We start from the raw sequence: 13981 nt of genomic DNA, 5'->3' as shown, positions 1-13981 counted from the left end.
AACATACAAGCATAAAATCCATTTAAAGTAACTGATTGTGCAAGAGAAAAGATGATGTGAAATGCATACATAGATCAGTGAAATGCTTTTTGTTGCTATCAAAAGGGCACAAAAGCAGACTTAAAGAGGCTTGTGATCTGATAATACTGTTCATTCAGTGAGATTATCAATATCAGTCATCTAAGTAACCCCATTATAGTGGCTGCCACAAAATGGTCAAGTAGTAACTACTGCATTTTTAAATGCTTCTTTTTAACAAATACTTAAGTTGAAAAATACCAATAAATGAGATTCTAAAATATATGCCTTGGGTGAAAAGTCACGTAATTGTTAAGAAAGATTTTGTGATTTTCTTATACATGAGTATTGAGCAATGATTTCAATGTAAGGAACTAAAAACTAAACTGGAGGAGGGGTTAGATCTATTTTAAGGGCCAACTCTGAAAAGCCATGGAATAAAACAAGGCTTTAAAAAAAGCCTTTACCTTGAAAGAGTCAAGACATAAACACTCTTCTATCAAGGACATCTTGATAGATTATATGCACAGCATGGCACACAAGTGTTTGTTCACAGGACAGATGAATGAATGGTTGGTCACAGCAAAAATAATTCCTTAGGAATTTGGCATTTATACCTGATTATTCTTGTCGGTCAGTTGATCCAGAGTTTCAGATTGTTTCTCCATTGCTCGCTCTAACTTCTTATGCTTCAGCTTCCACTGCCTAATGGACTCCTGAGCTTTCAGTTTCAGCTCCTCTCTCCTCTTTTCTGCCTCCTGCCTCAGGGCCTCTGACTGCTGGAACTCCAGGAGGTACTGCTCAGCCTGCTTGGTTGCATCCTCAGCATGGTGCGTCAATTCGGAGATCTGGTGGTCAGCTTGCTTGCGCTTGGCATCACATGTCTCAAAGTGATTCTGGATCTCCTTAAGTTGATTCAACATCTGTATTTGCTGCTTTTCCTTGTTGTCCAATTCACGTGTTAAATTCTAGAAATAAAGCATGTGAAATATTAGGTACATATTCTTGTCAAAATTGGATGCATAATATATCAAACAAGAGTCTCTAATGTCACTGAAATGGGAATCATCTGCATTAAATTTCATTAGCAACCGATCTAGGAAAGAGTCCTTTTCTTTTTTTAAAAAATTTTTTTAAATTGATTTCAGAAAGAGGAAGGAAGAGGGAGAGAGACAGAAACATCAATGAGAGAAAAATACAAACTGGTTGCCATCTACATGCCCCCTATTGGGGACTGAGCCCAAAACCTGGGCATGTGCCCTAACTAAGAATCGAACAGCTGACATCCAGGTGCGTGGGATGAAGCTCAATTAACTGAGCCACACCAGCCAGGCTATGAGTCCTTTTCTGTATATTTTATAATCACATTAGTTGAAAATAATATTTTATAAAAATATTTTCTTTCTCCAACTACTTCATTATCCAAAACAGGAAACTATGTATTTTCCAAATGAACACTAATAAAATAGATAGAACCTTGCTGATGAGAACAACAATGTGCCATTATTTTAATAAGACAGGATTTTGCCCAACTAAATATCAATGTTTTCAGATTATCATACAGTCATGTAATATTTCACTTCCTAAAATTGTTAAAATAAAAATTCATACAAAAAAATGAGCGCTGATGACAAACAGTACAAATAACACTATATTTCAGAGTACAGTTAAAAGGCTCTAAATAAAAGGACTTCAAGCTAAATCAACATCTATAATAATAAAAGTATAATATGCTAATTAGACCAGATGTCCTTCCAGACAACCTTCCAGATGAAGCCGGGCTGCGAGGGAAGCCCAGACACCAGGTGCCAGAGGGAAGCCGGTGCCGGCAGCCAGAGGAAGGAAGGCCCACTCTTGCATGAATTTCATGCATCGGGGCTCTAGTAATGTTGTAAGTTGATGGACTTATCTCAAGTTTACATGAATCACTGTAGGATAGATTTTTAAATAAAACTCAAATTTATTTGAAATATTTATCTAATCCAGAATATAACCCAAACTCTTAAAAATCTAGCTTTCCTAAAGCACAGTTGGTCAATAATACATTTAGAAATTTCACTAAATCATCATGATTCATACAAAGTTTTAATTTGAGTAGAATAGGTGCAGATCTAATTTTTTAAAAATTTTTATTGATTTTTAGAGAGACGAAGGGAGAGAGAGAGAGAGAGAGAGAGAGAGAAACATCAATGTGAGAGAGAAATATCTCTGAGTTGCCTCCTGGGCCCACCAACCAGGGATCAAACTTGCAACCTGGGTATGTGCCCTGACCAACTGAGCCATACTGGCCAGGGTATGTAGATCTACGTTCAACCTCAAAAATGAGAGGACACTGCTTTTATATAACACTAGAGGCCCGGTGCATGAAATTCGTGCACGGAGGTGGGTTGTTCCTCAGCCCAGCCTGTACCCTCTCCAATCTGGGACCCCTCAAGGGATGTCCGACTGCCCGTTTAGGCCCGATCCCGGGATCGGGCCTAAACGGGCAGTCGGACATCCCTCTCACAATCCAGGACTGTTGGCTCCCAACTGCTTGCCTGCCTGCCCTCCTGATTGCCCCTAACCACTTCTGCCTGCCAGCCTGATCACCCCCCTAACCACTCTGCTGCCAGCCTGTTTGCCCCCAACTTCCCTCCTCTGCCAGCCTGGTTACCCCTAACTGCCCTCTCCTGCAGGGTTGATCACCTCCAACTGCCCTCCCTTGCAGGCCGGGTGCCTCCCAACTGCCCTCTCCTGCTGGCCATCTTGTGGTGGCCATATTGTGTCCACATGGGGGCAGGATCTTTGACCACATGGGGGGAGCTATATTGTGTGTTGCAGTGATGATCAATCTGCATAGTACTCTTTTATTAGATAGGATAGAGGCCTGGTACAGGGGTGGGGGCCAGCTGGTTTGCCCTAAAGGGTGTCCCTGATCAGGGTGGGGCTCCCTTGGGGCGTGGGGCGGCCTGAGCAAGGGGCCTGTGGTGGTTTGCAGGTGGGCCACGCCCCCTGGCAATGCAAGCGGAGGCCCTGGTATCTGGAATTTATTTTCCTTCTACAATTGAAACTTTGTAGCCTGGAGCAGAGCCAAGCCTGGGGCTCCCTCCGAGGCCCGCAGCCATTTGTGTTGGGGTTATAATTGAAACTTTGTTGCCTTAAGCAGGTGGGCCCGGCCAGGGTGTGCAAAAAGCTTTGCTTCCCCTGTTGCCGACGGCAACCCTGGCCTGCTCTCTCAAGCTCCATTCTGCCACCATTTGTTTGAATTTGTTTACCTTCTATAATTGAAACTTTGTAGCTTGAGTGAAGGCTTAGGCCTGCAACGGCTGGCAGAAAGCTTGGCTTCCTCAGTTACCTAGGAAACCTTGCTCTCTGTGGCTGTAGCCATCGTGGTTTGGGTTAATTTGCATACATGCTCTGATTGGATGGTGGGCGTGGCTTGTGGGTGTGTTGGAGGTATGGTCAATTTGCATATTTATCTATTATTAGATAGGATTTCATACAAATAAAATAATATTGTAATCATTAACATTAAGTCACTATTGTAAAGCTTTGGAACGGAGTGACAAATTCAGAAATAAGTGCTTACAATGTGGCCCATAAGCTGCTCTTCTTGCGCCTTAGTTTCCAAATACCTGGGATGACAAAGTTAACATGACAAGGTCATGTGTCCAAATAAGATTGGGTTCAGGAGGCTAAGATGATGCTGCGAGCTGAACAAACAATAAATATCTGCATTGTACTAAGGCACCTACACATGGAGACTGGAAGCATTTACCAACTCCCTCAGGCTAATGGCAGATTGTTCAGTTCCAGATTGCATTATTCCTGAACTATGGCTTAAATAAAGTTTCTCTCTTGATTAATGTTATGGTTTGACATTATGGCAAAGATACAAAATAATGCCTCGAAAACAAGCTTCATTTTCTTAGCAACAGGTTCGCTTTGCTCAGTTTGCTAAATTCAATGCAGCCTGGAAGAGATGAGTCACTCCTTTGTCCATGCAAACACAACAGTAAAATTGAGAACTGTGCACTTATTTATGTGAAAAAATTCTAAAATGAGATAAGAAAGCCCTCGTGATAGTGGTTTACCCTTCTGCCCTTAAAAGTTTTATCACTATGTTATAAATTAACTTTATTAACAAGCAGTAACCATGAGAGGTATCCATTTTTCCCCCAACAAACGCTCTGTGTTAGGCACATATAAAAAGGTTAATAAGACCTGGCTTCAACACCAAAGAAGCTAATAATCTAAATGGGAGCTATTCACAGCTAAATTACAACATGGATAGTCCTGTGTGCTAAAATGTGATAGACAGTTACCTCAAGAGGTCTATATTCTACAGTGTGGCTGGGGAGGGCTTCTCTTAGGAGGTGACATATGAGCCGAGATTTAAATGAAAAAGGGATAATAATAATAATAATAATAATAATAAATAAAAAATTACAGCTACTACTGAACTATGTTGGGTACTTGAGTAGTGCAATTAATTGGGTAAATGTTTTATATAATTACCTCATTCGATCCCACCACAAAAATAAAGCAAGACATGATAGCATGAACGAGAGCCACAGAGTGGGCCATTGGTGGCTATTTGTAAAGAGTCATAGTTCGAGAGGGCTAAAAAGACATTGGAAAGTAAGGTCAGAAATTGGGTTGGGGATACTGATATCCAGTGTAAGCTTTCAGAGGTTTTTTCAGTAAGAGAATAGCATGACCAGATCCATGTTTGAGAAAGGTTAATTATAAAAGGACATTATGCTAACATTAGGATATTAAAATATTATGACGACATTAAAAATAATTGAAAACCATCCTTTTATAGCAGGAATGGACTTTTAGAACCAATTCTTCTCTTATCTGAATTCAATTTCAGCAATCAAATTCAATGAAGCTGGCTTATAACAGATAAGAACCAACTATGGCATTTAAGAGACTCGAAAAGAAAAAGAAGAAAAAAACCCTTGTCAGTTATTCTGAAGAAAATACAGGTATGTTTCCATTCAGTCCAATACACATTTAATGCACTAAGCAACATCCAAGGGGCTGAGACCCAAAGATGAGTAAGACGGCATGGTTCTGCATTCTACTGCTCCAGAGAACCACACAGCCTGGTTAGGGAGACAGGCACATAAAGTTATTTTTAATAAACATGACATATATGAGCAATTCTTTCTTCTCCATCTCAAATTTTGTCTCTCTTCCCAATTTATACAGTCTAATCTATACTTACATCTATTTCCCAGTGTTTTTATCTGATTATATAATGTTTTATAACAATGATTTTTTTCTCAAAAAAGAAAAGAGCCCTGAGCTAAGATCATTAGGTGGTGGCTAAGGGAACAAAAAGAAGATAATTCAACAGTTGCTACTAAAAGTAATAAAGAGAAAGAGAAGGAGGTACAGGGAAGAGAAACAACAGAGATCGAAAATGAATGCCCATGCCAGCCAATCGCAGAACTCAAACACACCACCCTCCACCAAGGCAAGAGTGTGGTTAACCCTCCTGCCCTCTGATGCCCTTTAATGCCTTCTTTCTTGACTAAAGAGCCCTTAATATTGGGGTTAGTAGGAAAAGGGGGTTGAGAATGGGGGAGAGGGAAAAAATTAACAAGAAAATATTTTGTTAATAAACAAGACACCTCTCCCAAACATTCACAAATAAAGCCTTTTGTAAAATTTCAAAATAATCTGATTATGCAATGTTTGAAAAAAATAATCCCAAATTAGGGCCAAGCAAAATAGAAATACAATCATTTGTAAAGCCTCTATTTACTAATGAAAAATTAGTGAAGGAGTCACTTGTTCAATTTTCCCAAACAGTTTAATAATATCTGAGAAAGCGCCCCTTCTAAATTCTAGGGGGAAATATTAGCTATTATAATCGTATATAATAAAAGGGTAATATGCAAATCAACCAAATGGCGGAATGACCGGTCGCTATGATGCTCACTGACCACCAGGGGGCAGATGCTCAACACAGGAGCTGTCCCCTGGTGGTCAGTGCGCTCCCACACAGGGAGCTCCGCTCAGCCACAAGCTGGGCTGACGGCTGGTGAGTGCTAAGGATTTCCGACTGACATTCCCCTGAGGGCTCCCAAACTGCGAAAGGGTTCAGGCCCGGCTGAGGGAAACTCTCCCCACCCCCCCTCCAGCACCCAGTGCATGAATGTCATGCACCGGGCCTCTAGTATTTATAATAGCTAATCTGTAATTTTTAGACACATTGAATATATAATGGAATGGTTGTAGATATACACACATACACATGTATTTTAATACACTAGAGTAAACTGTAAAATTACGTGAGTTTGTATTATCCTCATTTTACTGAAAATAAAAAAATTTCAGTTTCAATTATTATAGAGATTGACTTTTTATATCTTGTCTTTGGTGACAAGTTCATTTTAAGCATAGTGTTTTGGTGACAAGTTCATTTTAAGCATAGTGTTTTGGTGAAAATTCCTCAGTTGGAAACCCAATTCTTAATTACAACATTTCTCCTATAAAAACATACAAAACAAAATAGAATGATCTGTTTTACAGTACAGTTTCTAGAAATGCAGTACAGTGAAAAGCAGCAACTGTCTGAGTGTATCAAAATGATACACTGAGACAAAAATGATGCTTAAAGCATATAGGCATATAAAGCTCAGTTCTTTTCTTTTTTTCCTTTCTTTATTGATTAAGGTATTACATATGTGTTCTTATCCCCCCATTGCCCACGCCCCCACCCCCCGCTCATGCCCTCAGCCCCCTGGTGTCTGTGCTCATTGGTTAGGCTTATATGCCTGCATACAAGTCCTTTGGTTGATCTCTCCCCCTAACCCCCAGCCTCCCCTACCTTCCCTCTGAGGTTTGAAAGCTCAGTTCTTTACAAGAACAAAAACAGGGACATAAACAACAAAAAAGCAAAGAACTAAAATAAAGCTAGTAAATAGCAAACAAGCCTCAAGTAGAACACCATTTGAAATATGATTCAATTAATTATTCTTAATACTAACTCTGTGAACAAGGATTAGACTAACTCCAGCCCAAAATATGATGTCCTTAAAGCAGGGACAAGATGAAAACACTGAGTGAGAGAATAGGGACATTATATCCAAAATGAGATGCAAATACCTCAATGAGGAAGGTGGCTAACTCTTGCACAGGACAAAACAGTAACATTTTGTTTACATTTTTGGTATTGAAATTAAACTATTTTACAGCATGTTGGAACATTTTAATTCCCATGTGGCCAGTTAATTGAATTTATAGATGATTTAAGTTTACTAAACTAAAATAGAAAGGAAGCTTAAAAAAAAAAATCCCAGCCGAAAAATAAAACAAAAAAACTACAGAATGAATATAATGTTACTAATGCATGGACATCCTACCTAATAAAGAGGGAATATGCTAATTGACCATCACACCCTCACAAAGATGGCGGCACCCACAGCCACAAGATGGTGGTGCCCAGTCCCCTCAGCCCCGCCAGAGCGGCAGGCAAACAGCACAGCCTGCCTCCAGTCCCCTCAGCCCCCCAGCACCCCAGGGCCGGCCCAAGGTGCAGGCAAGCCTTGGATGTCGGCTTCTCAGCCGCCCAGGGTTGGCCCGAGGGATGACCAAACTGAACAAGCAGGCTGCGTGGGATGACCAGGCCGGCAGGGGGGTTAGTGAGGGATGACCAAACAACTGAACAAGCAGGCTGTGTGGGACAACGAGGCTGGCAGGGGAGTTAGTGAGGGACGACCAAATGACTGGACAAGCAGGCTGCATGGGGCGACCAGGCCGGCGGGGGGACCGTGAGGGGTGACCAGGCCAGCAGTAGGGGCTGTTGGGGGTGACCAGGCCGGCAGGGGGACAGTAAGAGGTGACCAGGCCGGCGGGGGGGTGGGGAGCAGTTGGGGGCTATCAGGCTGGCAGGGGGGGCAGTTGGGGGAGATTAGGCTGGCAGGGGGGGCAGTGAGGGGTGACTAGGCCAGCATGGGGGGGGGTGCAGTTAGGGGCAACTAGGCCAGCACAGGGGAGTAGTTAGGGGTGACCAGGTCCGCACGGGGGGGGCAGTTAGGGGCGATCAGGCCAGCATGCAGAAGCAGTGAGGGGCGATCAGGCTGGTAGGGGGGCAATTAGGGGTGACCAGGTGAGCAATTAGGAGCCAGCGGTCCAGGATTATGAGAGGAATGTCCAACTACCAGTCTAGACCAGCAGTCAGACATCCCCCAAGGGGTCCCAGATTGGAGAGGGTACAGGCTGGGCTGAGGGACCCCCACCCCCCTACCATGCATGAATTTTGTGCACCGGGCCTCTAGTGTATTTATAAATGTGATATTAGGATTAACATGAATTCAACCAGCATTCACTGAGTGTCAACTACAGGCACAGGCTGAGTTCGAGGGCTATGAAAAATACAAGGCAGGGTCATTTCTCAACTAAAGGAAACCTGATTACTGACCCTGTTGTGTCTGACCCAATAGCAGGCCCCTCTCCCCACCTCCTGCTAATATATTCTCCTATTTCATGGAGGCTGCAAAACCAAAAGCTTAGCATTCCCTTGAGCTAGGTTTTGAGGCCAAATTAGACACAGTGTAGAGAGATACAGCATGTGGAAGTGAGGCAGGGACCATATACTTGCTAATTTAGCCTTTTGCTGCTGGCCAGCAAGGTCATAGAAACATAATTTATTTTGTTCTATAGTGAATCTCTACTTCCTTGGAAGAATAGGCAGGGTCAGCTCTGCCAATAATATAAACAACTATTGCATAAAATACCTAGAGTAGTTCTATTTCCCACACTAAAAGCTAAATATAAAGTTTTGCTTTTACTGAGTAAACAAAAGAACTAACAGATTTAATAGGATTTCACCTGAAAGTCTCAGATTCTTAATTAAGACATGCCCCACTCACCTCTATTGGGAAATTAGCTTGACATATTCTTGCATGTTTTGATGAACTCATTCATTTTGGTATAATTTAGGTGCTTTATGAACTGATACTGAGAGGATAACTAATCAATTTTCCACAGTCAGAACTAAGGCAAGTCTCTTCAAATAAAAGAACTTAAATCAATCAAAACAAGTATGATAGTCCCAAAATATTCCTACATGTAACTAAATTAGGCTACGGGGATCATCCTATTTAAAACTTTTTTTTAAAGTCACTATTGGTTAAACCTAGAATATATACTGAAATCTGTGAGTTGATTATTTTTTAATCCATGCAAAAACTCACATTAATAAACTTTAAAAAATGATTCAAACACTTAGTTAGGGATCAGTCACTTAGAAGATTAGAGTAACCACATCACAAGTATCCTTCCTTTAAAAATATAACCTTCTTTCTTTTTGATCAAACCAATTTTGACCACGTGTACTATTATCACTTGTTTGCCAAATGAAGCAGAGACACAAAAAGAATATTAATTTCGAATAATAGGTTCCTCAGACTTCTCAATGATTAAAAATAATTATTTCTCCATAAATCCTATGAGAACATATCTGCTTCATACAACTACAATTTCCTTGTACTTTTTAATGAAACATAATACTAAGCTTAAGCAAAGTACAGAAAATAATGTTCAATTAATTAAATACATTCATCTCTTTGTGAAGAAATAAAATATTAACTTCTATTTCATTAGGCATAATGTTCACTATGAGGAACACTATAAATACACATTTCTTCAGAGTGTTTAACTTAAAACACAAGGGAACATGTAATTAACATCTAGACCCCAGCAACACACTAGGGAAATTCTGACCCTGGCACACAAATCCCAAAGTACATTTGTGTTTTCTTAATTTTTCTCACTCTATTGGTCTATTAATTTTAACTCTGCAACTCTGATGTTTAACTAAAGTAGGCACTTTAAGAGGAGAAAATTTGCATATAAATAGGACAAAACTGCTCTACTTGAAGCAGAATGGTATTTAGGACTGCTTTTCAAGGTGGTAGAACAACCTGTGGATATATCTGCTGACATATGATAGGCCAAAGCAGGTATCAATGAAAGATATACACCTGTGTCTTACCAATTTTGATGTGGCAGCTGACAGGACTAAGATAAATTACATGGTTCAACTAAAGAAACATTATTTTATTTCTAATTACATAGTGAGGAGGAGAAACTAAATGTCACATAATATGGCCGTACATTATTACAGAACAGCAATTTTCAGTGTGCAGGCCAACACTCTAACCACTTACCCACACTGGCCTCCAGGGTGGTATTTTTTAATTTTTCTTCTCCTTTGTATCTATAGGTAGAGCCCCTTCTTTTTTTGTTTTTTAATCCTCACCCAAGAATATTTTTCCATTGATTTTTTAAAATATATTTTTATTCATTTCAGAGAGGAAGGGAGAAGGAATAGAGAGATAGAAACATCAATGTTGAGAGAGAATCATTGATTGGCTGCCTCCTACACACACCCCACTGGGGATCAAGCCCACAAGGGCATGTGCCCTTGACCAGAATCAAACCTGGGACCCTTCAGTCCACAGGCCAATGCTCTATCCACTGAACCAAACCAGCTAGGACTCCATTGATTGTTAGAGAGAGTAGAGGAGAGGGAAAGGCAGAGAGAAACATAGATGTGAGAGAAACACATTGATTGGTTGCCTCCTGCACGTGCCCTGACCAGGGCCTGGGCTGGGGAGAAGCCTGCAACCAAGGTACATGCCCTTGACCAGAATCAAACCCGGGACCCTTTGGTCTGCAGGCCAATGCTCTATCCACTGAGCCAAACCAGCTGGCTAGGGCTAGAGCCCCTTCTTGTTCCTAATGTTGATTATGTATATTCTCTCTCTTTTAATTTTAAAAGTAAATTGCATAAATTTCACTTGAGTGCAAAAACACTTTTTGTTCTCAATAAAAATAAATACTTAGGACAATACATTTTTTAGGAGCAATGTGGCTAAATATGATTCATTGGTTACTTTGTTTTCAGTTTAGCTTTAAAGGTCCAATAAAGCACTTCTCGTGGCACACATAAACTAAACTACTAAAAGTCTCAGTCAAGGGCATCTACCTGGGTTGCAGGATTGATCTCAGCCCCAGTCAGGGTACGTGCGGGAGGCAACCAACAGATGTCTCTCTCACAGCAATGTTTCTCTCTCTCTCTCCCTCTCCCTCTCTCACTTCTACTCTCTCTAAAAATCAATGGAAAAAATATCCTCTGGTGAGGATTAACAAAAATAAATAAATAAAATTATAGAGAATCTCAAGTCATTATATTGATATTAATTAGTGGTTGCTCTAGATTAGCATTGTCCAGTAGCACTTTCAGTTTTCAGCAGTGATGTTTTATATCAGCGTTAGCCATATATACCTATTGAACACCTGAAATAAGGTCAGCGTGACTGAGTTTTTCATTTTAATTTTAAATCTTACTTAATTTTAACTTTAATATACATAGAACTCAACAGGTGGCATTGTGATTGGAAGGTGTGAAATTTGGTTGGAGCCATATCTTGAATTCTCATTGGTCTAGAGAGCACATGGTTTTGCTTTGTCTGAATCTTGAGTGGCTGATTAAAGAAACATCCCTCAAAGCTATCCCTTTGTATGTCTACTGAGTTAATGGATTTTTTTTTTAATTTTGTTATTGTGGAAAAATGCACATAACATAAAATTCACCACCTTAACCATTTTTAAGTGTATAGTTCATTGGTAGTAAAATACATTTACATTTACATTATTGTCTTCATTCCCTGCTGATCTTTGTTCTCCCTTTCACCTTCAAAAAAAATCACCTTTAGTATTTTCCTTAGTGCAGTTCTATTGAAACTGAGTTCATCAGTTTTTGTTGTCTAGAAATATCTTTACTTCACCTTCACTTTAAGGATATTTTTACTGCGTTATGTATCTAGGTTGGCAATTACTTTCTTATAGTGCTTTGAAGATAACAGAAAATTTCCATTTTGATCTTTTAAGGTAATGTGTGTACTTCCTCTTCTAAATGCATTCGAGGTTTTTCTCTTTCTCTTGGTTTTACTAATTTTAATGTGACATATCTAGTTGTGATTTTCACTGTATTTGTCCTGCTTGGGGTTCTCAGAACTTCTTAATTATGTGGATTGCTGTCTGTTCTCTTCAAATACTGCTTCTGTTCCACTCTCTCTTTGGCTTTTAGGATTCCAATTACATACATATTAGAACTTCAGACCTTTTCATTATGTCCCATATAGCTTTTACAAACTTTTCTGTACAGTACGCCCTCGAATACCATCATTTTTTTTTCAACATGTTTTGTTATAATGCTGATGAGATGCTGTGGGAACTTAATTCCTACTTATAGCAATTAGCCTATGGTAAAACTGATTTCATTATATGTTGTTTCACTTAAAGTCACAGAACCTATGGACTCCATTAAGTGATGTGAGGTCTTACTGTATTTTCCATCATTTGGCTCTCTCTGATTCACATTGGATATTTTCTTCTAACCAATACACTATTTCTCCCAGAGAGTAAGAATTCCAGAATGGCAGTGTAAAGAGCTTAAAAGACCCTATTCCCAAAAAAAATGACCATTCAACTGGTAAAAATCATTTAAATAATAAAAATCATTTAACACATCTGGAAATTATCCTAAGGGCACAGAACAAATGGAGAAACATTTATTTAAGAAAATCTATTAAATCTTGGTGAGAATGAGAGTCTATGGCATCTGAGCTGCAACCTTTTCCCATATCTCCTCTCCCAGCACAGTGTGACTGAAACCACTCCAGCCAGGTATAGCCAAGAAGACAGGCTTACTCTATGCCAACTCCCAACCTAAGGCTACAGATTCACCCTCAGAGCAGCAGAGCCCCTGATCAGTGTTGCAGAAGCTCTATTTCAAGCAAGCACAGCCAACAGACTGAGGTTCCCTTCCTCCAACCGGCCCCACTTGTAGGCACAGTAAGTCTACAGTGACGGTTCCATAAGAGAAAGGGCAAGTTGAAAAGATGAGAGACCACCATCCGCACCCGGCACCACATTTGAAGAGCTGTGGTGTCCTCCAGTGAGAAGCAGGCTCCAGTCCCTGAACTCCGCTCCACTGCAGTGATGCAGAGGCTCTGGTGAAAGAGAGGTCATCTTATAAACTGAGAACTGACATTCTTTGTAACAGAGAATAAGGAAATTCATGCCTAAGGCTGATATAAAAAAAAATGGAGATCTTGGGGGTAAACATTTAAGAAGCTGGTAATTTTCACAGTACTAGTAGCAACCAGTGAAATGACAGATTAGCTATAATTTTAATAGAGAAAATCAAGGGAAAAGCCAGCTAAGAAGAACCCTCTTGGGATCAGAGAATGCCCCCAAAGACTGGTAACACCCTTCCCCAGGAAAAAACAACACCCAAGTTTAATTGAATCAGACTATCAAAAGTGAAAATAAAATAGAACAATAAGCTAGCAATTAGCAGAGAGGCTAAAAACTAGATATCAACAGACTCAGACTAGCCAGGGGCTTAATTGGGAGATCTGGAAACTAGACAGTTAAAGAGAATCCAGCTAAAGCCACAATCATCCCTGGTAGCCTTAAAGACTGCACATACCACAGCGCAGATTCCACTGTGTAGATGTACCACAGTTTTTTAATCCAGAGACAGAGAAGCATCGATCAGACCATCAAACCTCAGAGGGAAGGTAGGGGAGGGTGGGGGTCCAGGGGAGAGATCAACCAAAGGACTTGTATGCATGCATATAAGCCTAACCAATGGACAGAGGCACTAGGCGGGTAAGGGCATGAGTGGGGGGTTAGGGGGGGGCGGCAATGGGGGGATAAGAACACATATGTAATACCTTAATCAATAAAGAAAAAAAAAAGACTGCACATACCCAAGGCTGCATCCTCTGAGAAGTGACTGCACACTATAGGAGAAAATAGGTTTCACTGAACTACTCCAGCCAATTCACTAAACTAATAAAAAAACAAACAACAGACTGCAGAAAATGGGGCGTGAATCAGTGTCCAGACCTAATACACTATATTGTATTAACAGGAAGACCTCTTCTCC

At 40.4% G+C, this 13981-nt stretch overlaps 1 protein-coding gene across 5 annotated transcripts in view; it reads right to left on the bottom strand.

Annotated features, from left to right (window-relative positions):
- CEP128 (centrosomal protein 128) overlaps nucleotides 1–13981 on the bottom strand; it is a 364379-nt gene that overhangs the window by 229236 nt on the left and 121162 nt on the right. For all 5 annotated transcript variants that reach the window (XM_028155817.2, XM_054715853.1, XM_054715854.1 and 2 more), the window contains exon 14: nucleotides 636–986. In XM_028155817.2, the coding sequence (XP_028011618.2) occupies nucleotides 636–986 (351 nt within the window). The remainder of the gene's footprint in view (nucleotides 1–635; nucleotides 987–13981) is intronic.

This window comes from Eptesicus fuscus, chromosome 5, assembly GCF_027574615.1.
Source record: "Eptesicus fuscus isolate TK198812 chromosome 5, DD_ASM_mEF_20220401, whole genome shotgun sequence".
NCBI classification, from domain to species: domain Eukaryota; kingdom Metazoa; phylum Chordata; class Mammalia; order Chiroptera; family Vespertilionidae; genus Eptesicus; species Eptesicus fuscus.
Note: the sequence above shows the minus strand (reverse complement) of the source record. Positions and strands in the feature narration are given on the sequence as shown.